A 13166-nucleotide genomic window follows, 5' to 3' on the forward strand; every position below is an offset into this window, starting at 1 on the left:
CTCTGCCCCACAACAGTTCAGCCTATCAGCCTGTGTAATGGAATACCTGCCCTTCCAAGCCAGAATTGAGTTTCCTTTCTCCTAATTCTCTCTCCTTTTGCTAACTCAACAGTAGTTGTACCAAGCCATAAAAAATCCATTTGCATTAGTTTAATAAAGAACTGGTTGGCTTATATCTTGTTTTCAAAGTGTTGAAGCTGCTTCCAGTGAGATTGGTCTCAAATAATTTCAGACATGTTTCAGAGAATTTGAACAGTAAAAGTGTTGGAAAGAGGACAGAGGAACCCTTTCTTTGAATAATTAAAATAAGCCTCATTAAAGCCAGCAACTATCATATAGTATATGCATTTGGTATCTTCCTTGGTTATAAGCTTTTTTATGTCAAACCATTAGAGGGATTTATAATCAGGTATATCATGGATAAAAAAAATAATTCTGGTGTTTTGTTCTGCTTGAAGCTGGCTCAAATAACTGAAGTAGGGAAAAGTTTATACACAGTGTAACAAAGGGGTGTTTTTTTAGAAAGTTATAGTATTAGAATTTTAAATAGCAGGAAGATGAAATAAGTTCATAACTGCAGTATGCAATTTTCCCAAATGAAATACTTCTGACTTTCCTATAGTAGTATTTCAGGGAAGAAATTTAAATGTTATTCTGTGAAACAAATGCACGATCTTTCTATGCACCTTAATGTAGACATCTGCTATTTTGCACTATTTTCTCAGCTTTTATATAATCACCTTTTTGTGATTTTTGGAGATTGTAGCTGAACAACTATTAAAATAAAAAATGTTGTTCAGCTACAATCTCCAGAACGTAGCTGTTTGTTTCTTACCATCTTTCCATTCTCTTGTTGCTGGATTAATTATACCAAATAGCTCATCACAAGTCACAGCTTTAGGATCAAGGTCAACAGCTACAGGCTTTCTCTTCATGAGCTGATAGGTTTTATTCAGAGATTTTAATACCTGCCAGAAGGAAAAGATTGAATGTTTTGTCCATCATATGTACTATTGTGTCCATTCCTAATCTGGCATTCTCCAGATATACCGGACTTTAATTTTAATCATCTTTGAGCCAGAATAAGCAGGGGACACGGCCACTATATACTTTTTGAAAAGCTCCACCATTGGCACCTCCAAAGATATTGATTGGATTGATGGGCTCCAGCACAAGTCCAAAAGCTTGGAAGACTAAACCTCTGGTCCTGGTGACCAATCAAGATTGGATGTTGGATTGACTGGATTTATATGGTTGCTTAATTTGCAAAGGAGACTCTGGGTAGCTTACATTTTGGGGGAAAATGTAAAAATTAGAAATTAAAAACATTATAATGTAATATATAATCTCAGATCATAAAAAACCAGGACAACACAACAGAAATAATAATAATCAGGGAAGCAACTAAGGCCAACTAGCTCAGATCTCGTTCAGAGGCCTAATATATGACCTCATCATGGGATCTGATCAATGCTTGGGGGAAGAACCAGGTTTTTAGGGCCCTGTAGAAATAGAGATGGGTTTGGGCCATCTAAACCAGGGGAAAGTAATGTCTCATGGGGCAGGCACATAACCCCTGGTTCCCACTAAGTGGGATTATTTTGTGAAAGGGACCTGAAGCATGCTCCAACTGTCAGAGCTCATAGGATGAATAGGCATAACCAGAGACAAATATTCCCACAAGTAACTGAGCCCTGTGCCATTAACAGCTTTATTGGTTATAACCAACATCTTAAATTGCTTCCAGAAAAAAGCAGTGCTGTTATGTGGGTGCATCAAGACAAGTTCACAATTACTTGCTTCACTGCATCTAAATCAAGCCAAGTTTCTCGGTAGTATTTAAGGGAAGCCCTTAAATAGAGCACATTGCAGTGATTTAAACAGGAGGTGACAAGACCTTAAGTGACTTTGAGTAGGGCATTCCAATCCAGGATTGGACACAATGGTGCAAGAGATGGATTTGGGCAAAGAACTTCTTGGCATGCCTGCCACCTGCTTTCCAGTAGAAGCCTAGCATTCTAGAGAACTTCCAAACTGTGCATCAGTTCTATCTGAGGGAGTATAATCTCAACCAGGACCAAAGATGAAGAGTCCACAGAGTTAGAGGGCTCCCAAATCCACTTGCTAGGGTTGAGCCAAAGTCTGTTGTTCCTTAACCAAATGCCCGTAGCCCCCATACACTGAGAAGGAAGTGTCATGAAATCAGTGTGTTTGTTTAAGGTGCCCACCTAACCAAAGTCATGATCATGATCATGAACAGGTGCTCAGAAGAGCAGGTGGCTATAGCTGCAAATATGTTATTTTGAGAAACCAAACAGGATTCAAGGAGATAATGATAGCACTAGAAAAAAAAATTACATTCCCCCTCCCCCAGCAAATGAGATCATTGGAACCGTCAGTGGGGGGGGGGTAGCTAGCCACTTATCTGGCTTTCCTCCAGACAGCAGTGCATTCAGGCCCCTGACCTTGGGTTTAAGATCTGTCAATCATAAATATTTTGGGAGACACCTTGTGAAGGCTGCCATGTTCTGTGAAACCAATTTTAAACAAAACATTTCTATGTTCAGTTGGCCCTTGATAATGACACTGAGCTCATAGCTGAGTCCTTGGCTAAAAAGTCCCAAGTGGTGGTACAGAGTTCTCACCTGTGACTTGCCAGAGCCAGCATTTCCAATCACGAACACTGAATGTCGGACTTGCAGTAGTTCCTCTAGCTGCACCACCTTCAAAACAAAACTCTCCTCGGGTTGCAGACAGAGCTCAACAACAGCTTGTTTGATAATCTGAGGATAAGAGATTTGATAAGATTTGTTTATTTCCAGATTGGGTTAGTTCTGCGTGTTGTGTCAGTAGCTTAATTGCAAAAGGTTTCTTTGAAGCGGGAAGTTTGGGTGCATTTATTGGTTAATGTTTTAACGGCGGGAAATTCCGGGCTGCGGATTGGATACAGTTCAAACGGCCGGAGTATATAAGCCGGAGTTATTCTGACAGTTGACAGTTGACATATGTGTATTAATAAACCTTCTTACTGTTAAAACCTCACTGAGTCATTCGTCTGTCTGAACCTAACAATTGGCGACGAAGGTGGGATCGACGGCGGACTAGTGAAGGATCGGCGACAATCAGCTGAGCGTAAGGCGGTAAATTTTAAAATACACAGTCAACCGCTAGCGGCCACGGCGGAATAAACAACCTCCGAATGGCGCAACTAGGCTCTTTAAAAGAATTTGATCCAAACTACCCAGAGGATTGGGAGGAATATGGCATAACTCGTTAATGGCATAACCGACGACCGGAAAAAGGCTGCTGCCTTATTGACCATCAGTGGCACACCCGTGTACCGGGTTGCCGTTGGACTCTGTCAACCTATGCCGGTGTCAAGCGTCTCGTACGCTGACTTGCTAGCCAAATTAAAAGTACATTTTACGCCGAAAAGATCAGAACTCTATTGGAGGCGCATTTTCGAAAAACGCAGAGACCGGGCGAGTCAATCACGAAATTTGTCGCCGCAGTCAGAGAAGCAGCATTACGGTGTAAATATGACAACCTAGAAATTAGGATTCGCGATAGAGTGGTGCTGGGCTTGCGAGATGAACAGTTACAAAATCGTATTATCGCTAAGCCCACCGGCGACCTACAAGAAGTCCTTGACGAACTTTTAACTTATGAATCTACTGGAAGTCGCGACCCCCCCCCGCAATAGCATGGCTGCTTCAGCTGAAATTAATCAAGAAAGCCATGTGGACAGCGGGGAGGCGGATCAACAATGGGAAGCCGACATAGCCGAAGTCACCCGAAGGTTTGGAAAAATGGCGGCAAGACCTTCTCGCAGCGAAGGACCAGAACCGGGTCGCCGATATCAACCAACAACACCGCAATGACAACCGAGAGACAATCCGACCAGACCGCGTGACAGCGACACCAGATGTGGAAGCTGCGGGGGCAACCACCCCAGGGCAACATGTAGATTCCGCTCTGCTAAATGTAGAATGTGCGGAAAGACTGGCCACATTCAGGCCATTTGCCGGGGACGCCCTCGCGACAATCGTCTTCATGAAATCGACATTTGGGCCGAAGGTAAGGTAACCCCCTACCATAGTGGCAACGAGACCCCCAGACCTGTGGCACGTTTTCCCAACCGCGGGGAGGAGGCACGAGTCAACCACATTGGAAAGCTAAAAATAAACCATGTCCTAAGACCAAAACTAAAAATTACAGTCCATCTGCAAGGAATCCCTTGCAAAATGGAAGTCGATTCTGGGGCCTCAGTATCGATAATTTCTAATGAGACCCTTAAATATATTGAATTTAAAAGTGGCCGAAAAATTCCACTTAGTTCAACAAAAATTCAATTGGCCGATTTCCAAAAAACCCCAATAAATATTAAAGGGAAGGTCACCCTTAAAGTTAACTATAAAGGGTTTAATGGCTTCTTAGACTTATTAGTCACAGAAGGCCATAGAACTAGTTTAATCGGTCTTAATTGGTTTCCAGCCCTGGGAATTTGGGTCGGGGGAATAAATACCATTAATAATAATAAGACCCTCAAATCTGTCTGCGATGAATTCGCAGACGTATTTGATGGGTCTTTAGGTAAATATAAAGGGCCCCCAATTAATTTTAATCTAGACCCAACAGTTAAACCCATTAGGCTTAAGGCCCGACGGGTGCCTTTCGCCCTTAAGCAAAAAATCGAGGCCGAGCTCGATAAGCTTGTAGGCCAAGGCGTATTAGAACCGGTCGAGGGTGGTTTGTGGGAAACACCAATCGTCACACCCCTAAAACCTAATGGGGATGTGAGGATTTGTGCTGATTACAAAGCCACCCTGAACTTAGGAATGAAAAAGCATGCTTACCCGGTCCCGACGGTGAAACAGGTCCTCGCCACGATCCAGGACGGCGCCATATTTGCCAAGCTCGACTTGGCGCAGGCGTATTTGCAACTTACTGTTTCCAGGGAAGCTGCTGAAGCTCAAACTATTGTCACCCACAAGGGGGCGTTCCGAGTCCACAGATTGCAATTTGGTATTGCAGCAGCTCCAGGCATCTTTCAGGAGGTGATGGAGAGGACTTTAAAGGGCATACCTGGTGTATGCCCTTACTTTGATGATGTCCTGATAGCTGGAAGAACTGAAGAAATTTTAGCTGAGCGTCTGGAACAGGTACTGGGGAGATTTAGAGGGGCTGGACTCAAATTAAAAAGGGAAAAATGCTGTATTGGAGTTAAATCCACTGAGTTCTTAGGGTTTAGAATAGATGAAAAGGGAATCCACCCTACAGCTGAAAAAATTAAGGCAATTAAATTGGCTCCTAAACCAAAAAATAAGGCTGAATTACAAGCCTTTTTAGGATTAGTCAATTTCTATCACACATTCTTGCCACATAAAGCTGCCATCGCTGAACCATTGCATAGACTATTAGATAGAAAAACCCCATGGCAGTGGCAAGAAAAACATAGAATTAGCTTTCAAACCTTAAAAGATATTCTATCTAGCCAATCCACAGTTACACATTTTATTGAGAACAAACCGATCTATTTAGCTTGTGATGCTTCACCTTATGGTGTGGGAGCTGTCATCAGCTACATGGATAGTCTGGGCAATCAAAAGCCAATAGCATACTATTCCAGGACGCTTACCAAAGCTGAACGGAACTATGCTCAGATTGATAGAGAAGCATTAGCTATCGTGGCAGGGGTAAAAAAGTTCCATGATTATCTTTATGGTAGGAACTTTACCATATTCACTGACCACAAACCTTTACTGGGACTGTTTACCACTGATAAACAGACACCCCAAATAATGTCTCCCAGGATGCTGAGGTGGTCAATTTTCCTCTCTGCATATTCATTTTCCTTGCAACATAGACCCGGTAAGGAAATGGGTCACGCGGATGCTCTTAGCAAACTACCTTTAACTAACACTGATGGTGACCCTGCCCCCGTAGGACAAATTCTGTCACTACAGGAAATACCTGAATGCCCCTTAACAGCTAGAGAAATAGCTGAGGCCACTAAAAAAGACCATATTCTCAACAGGATTATGACCTGGGTACTAGGTGGATGGCCAAGTAAAAACCCGGACCCTAAATACACTGCATATTTTAGAAGGAAAGATGAATTATCATCCCATTTGGGTTGTATATTATGGGGTAACCGAGTTGTCATTCCTGAACTTTATAACTGAATTACATGAAGGTCACCCTGGGATTGTCCGAATGAAGGCATTAGCCAGGAGTCATTTGTGGTGGCCGGGGTTAGACAAGGCTATAGAAGAGTGTGTGTCAGGGTGTTATCAGTGTCAGCGCTCTAGGCCTGAACAGGCACACACACACACACGCATAAGTGGGAAATGGCCAGGAATCCTTGGTCTAGGATTCACATTGATTTTGCGGGGCCATTTCAAGGCCTAACCTTCCTAGTTGTGGTGGACAGCTTCTCCCGGTGGTTGGAGGTTGTGCCTGTTACTTCAATGTCATCTACTAGAACAATACAGGTTTTAAGGGGCCTCTTTGCCACTCACGGGTTACCTGATGTGATTATATCTGATAATGGGCCCCAATTCACCTCTGCTGAATTTCAGGGTTTCCTCAAGGCCAACTCGATTAGACATGCAACATCGGCACCCTTCCACCCTTCCACCAACGGCTTGGCTGAACGCAACGTGAGAACCACTAAAGACGCCTTGAAGCGAATCATCCGTGGCGACTGGCACCAAAGACTTGCAGACTTCTTGCTGACTCAACACACAACCCCTTGCACGGCTACGGGGAAAAGCCCTGCGGAGATGAGGTGGGGCAAACGGCTAACCACTAAACTGGACAGGTTACACCCTGACAGACTACCCTCAAGTGCAGAACCTGACATCCCAAACAGGTCCTTCAACATTGGAGACCTAGTTTGGGCCAGAAACTATGGTCCTGGGGACAAATGGGTTCCAGGGGTAGTCACTGACATAATGGGGCCGTTGTCTTACACCATTGAGGGGGAAGGGAATAGAGTAAGCAAAAGACATATTGACCAACTAAGGAAGAGGGTTTCCGAAAATGTGTCAGTCAATGAGGGTCAAATTGAACACAGGGGTGATACTGCATCTTGGCTTAACCAACATGACTCGTTTGCTAGTGGGGGAGAAGTGGAAACTCAACCCAGGTTAGCTGTAGCAAATCCACAGCATAGTCAAATCGATTGGGAGTTGTTTTCTATGGACAGGCCAACAGTACCTGTACAACAACAACAACAGCAAGATCAACATCAACAACAACAGCCACACCAGCAACAGCAATCAGTCATTAGAGAATCTGTAGAGCCAGTAACCCAAAATTCTAGGCCCATAACAATCAGCCAGTCTGTTAACAATGATGTAAGTTGCAAGCCCAATAGATACCCATCTAGGGTCCATAAGCCACCAAAATACTTGAGAGATTATGTCAACAAATAACATCAACTGGGGGGGAAGGGGTGTTGTGTCAGTAGCTTAATTGCAAAAGGTTTCTTTGAAGCGGGAAGTTTGGGTGCATTTATTGGTTAATGTTTTAACGGCGGGAAATTCCGGGCTGCGGATTGGATACAGTTCAAACGGCCGGAGTATATAAGCCGGAGTTATTCTGACAGTTGACAGTTGACATATGTGTATTAATAAACCTTCTTACTGTTAAAACCTTACTGAGTCATTTGTCTGTCTGAACCTAACACTGCGTGTTTTATTTATCAGTCTATTGTATTCCAGGTCATTTCTATTAATCTTCATAACTGGTCCACACAAGGAATTAAATTCATACGCACACATATACACAGAGTCCTCCACTTATATCCAGAATTGGGACCAGAATCTTTGTCGCTAGAAGATGATTATTAAGTCAGTTACACCAGATTTTACACCTTTTTTCGCTGTAGCTGTTAAGCAAATCACCAGGGTTAAGTGTATCTAGCTTCACCCATTGATTTTGCTTGTTGAAAGCCAGCTAGCTAGGTTGCATTCCAAATGATCATAAATACATGTCAGTTGCCAAACACCTAAATTTTGATCATGTGACTGCGAGGGCTGGTCATAAGTCACTTTTTTTTGCACCATCACACGGTTGCTAAATGAATGGTTATAAGTCGAGGACTATTTATACTTCACATTTCTATACCGCCCATCTCCCTGTCAGTCAGTCTGTGTACACTGACTGCATAATGGTGGTACCTGTGGTGGTGCTTAAAAACAAGAAACAAAGTGCATAATTCAGAGACAAAGAAAACTGCAAATATAATTGCATGTTGGTTTGATCCATTAAACAAGAGAGCAGGAAGCAAGCAGGGTTGTTTTTTTTTAAAAAAATGGGTCAAGGGATTCTTCTGTATCCCTGGCTGAAGCGTGGCTTGGTAGCATGATTCTGCTTACAAGCCCTGTCCTTCAGTCTTACAACTCAAGTAAATAGAGAGAGCAGCCCCTGCCAGTTTCTGAATCAGGGCTGTTCTTCTGGTGACATCTTGATTTTCCCTGAGAAGAAAGTTCTTGTACTTCTGGCAAGAAGCATTTAACTGCTTTCCTTAGCCCCTTGCTTGAAACCACAGTAGCCAACTCACCTTCTCAAAGTTCAGGTCACGCTTCCGGGGTACATCCAAGGCTGGGAAAAGGTCCCCAATGAGTCCCATGAACACAGGTAAGTCATCGGTCACAATCTTGGGTATGTTAAAGTCTCTCAAAGCTCTCATGAGGACCTGGTCTTCAGGCCGGCCTGGGTCCCCTCTCTTCAGGGACCCTGCCACCACTAGCACAGACTTGATAGCTCTCAACCCCCAGTCGTAGTGATCCTGAGAGATGGGAAGTGCCATTAGAACTCCAGGTGAATAAAAGGACGTCACTTAAATAAGGCACAAAACATCACCCACTTCCAATGAGAAGAAAGGGCTTCCTAGACACGACTACCTTAGCAAAGATATCCACTGTTATTAGAGGAAAATGGGCCTTCCCAAACCTTTTAAAGTCTTTTCCCAAAGGCTATAAACCAGCTTTCCTTACTGGCTTTCCCCACATATACAGGATACTCTATATATAATTTCTAAACCCTAACTCCCATCTCCCTCACTATGCTGAACAGGGATGATGGGAATTGCAATCCAAATACATCTATGGTTCTCCCGGTTGGGGAAGGCTCCTGCAGGACGCGTTGGCCTACCCAAGTGAACGGAGTGGCCATCTGCATTTATCCTGGATTTATTCCAGATATTGAAATCTATACGTTCTTGCAGTGTTGTCAAGGACTTTGGAAAAAATACACTATAATGGAGAACTTGGAGATGGAATTCAGTGAGTCATATTACTGTAATATTTTCAGAAATCTCTGCCAATTCTTTCCCACCAATTTTTTCTTTGCTTTGAAATATTTGGCGCCACAGTGGAGCTGCAGAACCACATTCAATTACCTGCTTCGAAAGTAGCTCCTTACATAGTGTGTAGAGCGTAATAAATTTCCTGGCCAGAAGCCTAGCTTCAATAAAACCTTCAGCAACGAGCATGATTTCACAGATAAGCTCAAAATCAGGCACAACCATGGCACAGGGCCTACAAGAGGACATGGAGAAAAATGAGCATCTGGACTGCTTATACAGCAGAAGCAACAGCATATCTTTCCATTCCGCTACAGTGAGCAATCATTGGAAATGACAGACACAATTCAATTTCAAGTGCCTCTATTAGAAAAAAATCCACCTGCTGTAAAAAGGTAAAAATGATAAATACACTTTTTACTGTGTGCAATCAACAGCTTTCTCGTATAATATTTTATGCAAAGAACTCAGTTTGAATATTACTTGGCCACGGTTTCAAAATAAATGGACTTCGGGCGTACTTACTTGAAAGTTTATTTCAGGGCATTTAGTCCATATACTGTACTAGTCCAGGGATTCCCAGCCTTTCTTGGCTGGTGACATATGTAGAAATTTAAGAGCGTCCCATTGAGTGCCTTCTTGAAAGGAGCATTTGGGGGGACCTTGTTCCATTGAAGCCTGCCAGAGTAGGCATGACCAATCTTAAATATCCACTTCCAAGTCAAATTCAGCTCTTGGTGATTGTATAGACATGAATATGGACAAAGCAAACGTAGCCATCTGAATTTCTGTATTTAACCCAATTCCCTGGGTCAAACCTTTCCTTTATACAAGCCAACCTGCATTGCCTCATTTCCTCAAGATGTTAATACCTGAATAATGCTTTCAGATTTTCAGGCAGTTCAGTACGACCTGCATATCCAGGATTCATGGTAATAAACATTCCAACAGTGGGAATCAGAGAGATCATCTCTCCAAGGAAATTGAATGTCTTCTTCTTGGCTCGAATAGCATCTTGAACACATTTAACCTAAACAATGAGCAGAAGATCCTTTTATTAATTCACATGCATTTGGATAATGAAGTGTGGTGTGCAAATATTTACATATAAATGTATAACAGTTTAACTACTTGGAGCTGATAATACCTAAGGCATGTTGGATAAACAGTAAACCAAGGAATAACTGCATACTCAAGCTCACATATTCATTTTCCGGGAGATTTTATGGTACACTAAGCATGACTTAAATAGTACTTATGCATCTGAATAAGGCTTTTTGCAAGTTGAAAAGTACCAAATTTTAAAACACTATTGTAGGGCTGAACTACAAACAGAAAGAATTCACTGTTAAGAATGAGAAGATAATGCACTGAATAGCTTCTGGACGGCCTCACATTGTCCAGTCTAATGTGCTGTGTTATGTGGTTCTGACATCTCACTGACTAAGCAGTCTCACATAAAGCACCCATCAAACAAAGGAGGAGGAATAAGGGAGGCCTGGGGAACACTCTGGATTCCTTGAAAATAACATATTGCAAACATTCATGGCAGTCTCATAGTCAACATTTGAGATAATCAGTAGCTTCTACAGATTTTCATAGTAGTACACCAATATTAAACTTATTTCAATTTTTTATGAGAGACAACGTGATGCTTTGTGACATATATAGTAGTAGTAATTGCTTAATTGTAGTAAACAGTTATAGGCAGATTCCACTGTAACCATTAAGATTTCGGATATAATCCTATTTGTAGTAGAGCTACCAGATTAGGGCTCCAAAAATCCAGACTACTGCTAGATGGCAGGCACGAAGCACATGAAGCTCCATTTGCTATTATGCAGTGGTTACCTGAACTTTGCAATTCATATCTGGTAGCTTTAGCTTATAGAAGCTGCAAGGGATAGAAGATGGAGAAAAATCAGAGGCTTCCTTCTGCTTTCTGGGACATTTTATCTGCAGAATTCCATTTATAGGACATCTGGATCCAATCAATTATTCCTATACCACTGCTTTATCCATACAAATCTTTCATTGTGTGATTGCTCTGTATCATTCACAGAATGATACCGTAGTCACATAATTTTTACATTGAATCCTGAACATTTTATTCTTTGGAACAGCCTCCCACCACCACTTCCATCTTTTATCTCATCAGAACATAAAAAAGATGGACTAGCTGCCCAAGTTGTTTTTTCTTTAAGCAGTTGTTGTTCTTGGAACACCCACAGGATAGACATTTAGCTGCAATCATCAAGCTGCAATCATCTCCCCTGCACCCAGTTATTTATACACAACAGCACCAGCTTCTTATGGAAAATAGTTACCTGTACAGCAATTACTGACAGGACTTCTACCGAAATCCGATTGAATTCATCAAAACATCCCCAGGCCCCTGTTTGGGCCAGCCCTTTGTAGATATTTCCACAGGACTGAAAAGAGAAAGCAATGTTTAGAATGAAGAAAGTATCATTTAACTGCAGTTATCTTTACACAGTGAAAGTAATATGGGTCATGCAGTCTTGGGTATTTGTTGATGGAAATACCCCGCTACGAATAGTTCCAATTTGTCCCACAAATTATTTTCTGGGACACCGTGTGGCAGGATAAGAAACAATGGATGGGAACGAATCAAGGAGAGAAGCCACCTGGAATTAAGGAGAAACTTCCTAACAGTGAGGACAATCAACCAGTGGAACGGCTTGCCTTCAGAAGTTGTGGGTGTTACACCATTGGAGGTTTTTTAAGAAAAAAAACTTGGTAGCCATTTGTCTGGAATGGTATAGGGCAGGGGTAGGCAACCTCGGCTCTTTTATGACTCATGGACTTCAACTCCCAGAATTCCTGAGCCAGCTCTGGGAGTTGAAGTCCATGAGTCATAAAAGAGACGAGGTTGCCTACCCCTGGTATAGAGTCTCCTACTTGAGCAGGGGGTTGGACTGCCACGATCCCTTCCAGCTCTATTCTGAATCTGAATCTGAATCAGTGGGGTGATTGGATATTCCTATGAACAAGCCCTATCCAGAGTAAGCAGGTAGGGAAGTGATTTGGGGGAGATTTGCAAGTACCCTTAACATCCCCCAAGCTTCCTAGGACCCACACCTCTTACCTAGTCATTTCAAATTAAAGGTGAAGCCATAGACTGGTCACAAGGCCATCCTATTATAGGAACTTCAAACTGAAACGAGGTGCATTATTTTGGAAATGAGTGCATTTACAGGCAATAATATTCTCCTTAGTACTCATGAAGCGCAGAAAACAGATGAGGCATCACCAGGAAGGATATTTTTTTAAAAAGAAACTGTTGTAAAAATGAGCAGCCTGTTCTTTTTAGGCTGTTTTCAGTGGTATAATTAGTGCTGCCAAATGGAAACAATGCAGATGGAAAATGCTTATTTTACTGCATGGAACTTGGGAAAAGGCCCATTGCTTTAAAGATAACACAGACTTTGCATAACCAACAAAAACCTGTGTGTGTTTAATTGTAGCTCTCAATGAATGACTCTCTCATATTCTCTCTCTTTGGATTTCTTTTCTGAGTGATTTGCATATGACTCAGATGCGCTAAAGAGAAGCAATTGTCCTCGAATTCAAATCAAAGAAGCGTTGCGTAAGAATTAATTAGAACAAGTAGGAGACCTTATAGGTCAGAAGATGTTCTCCTGACCCATATTTCATTGGATCACTACCTTATAGTCCATTTGCTCAGAGCAGTTGAAGACATACACCATGATTCCTACAGCCCTGCCCAAGTCTTTGGTGGTCTCGGTTTTTCCTGTTCCCGCAGGGCCTGCAGGGGCTCCTCCCATGATTAAGTGGAGGGACTGGGTCAGGGTGATATAGCAGCTGCAAA

General features: G+C 42.4%; 1 protein-coding gene across 1 annotated transcript in view; it reads right to left on the reverse strand.

Annotated features, from left to right (window-relative positions):
• Window positions 1-13166, reverse strand: part of DNAH17 (dynein axonemal heavy chain 17) — a gene marked incomplete at its 5' end in the record, with an annotated part of 124228 nt that overhangs the window by 59859 nt on the left and 51203 nt on the right. Inside the window, 7 exons of the mRNA XM_083357082.1 lie at window positions 836-968; window positions 2646-2783; window positions 8570-8797; window positions 9410-9548; window positions 10186-10343; window positions 11641-11745; window positions 13003-13159. Of these exons, the coding sequence (XP_083213208.1) occupies window positions 836-968; window positions 2646-2783; window positions 8570-8797; window positions 9410-9548; window positions 10186-10343; window positions 11641-11745; window positions 13003-13159 (1058 nt within the window). The remainder of the gene's footprint in view (window positions 1-835; window positions 969-2645; window positions 2784-8569; window positions 8798-9409; window positions 9549-10185; window positions 10344-11640; window positions 11746-13002; window positions 13160-13166) is intronic.

This window comes from Vipera ursinii, assembly GCF_947247035.1.
Source record: "Vipera ursinii genome assembly, chromosome: 2".
Classification (NCBI taxonomy): domain Eukaryota; kingdom Metazoa; phylum Chordata; class Lepidosauria; order Squamata; family Viperidae; genus Vipera; species Vipera ursinii.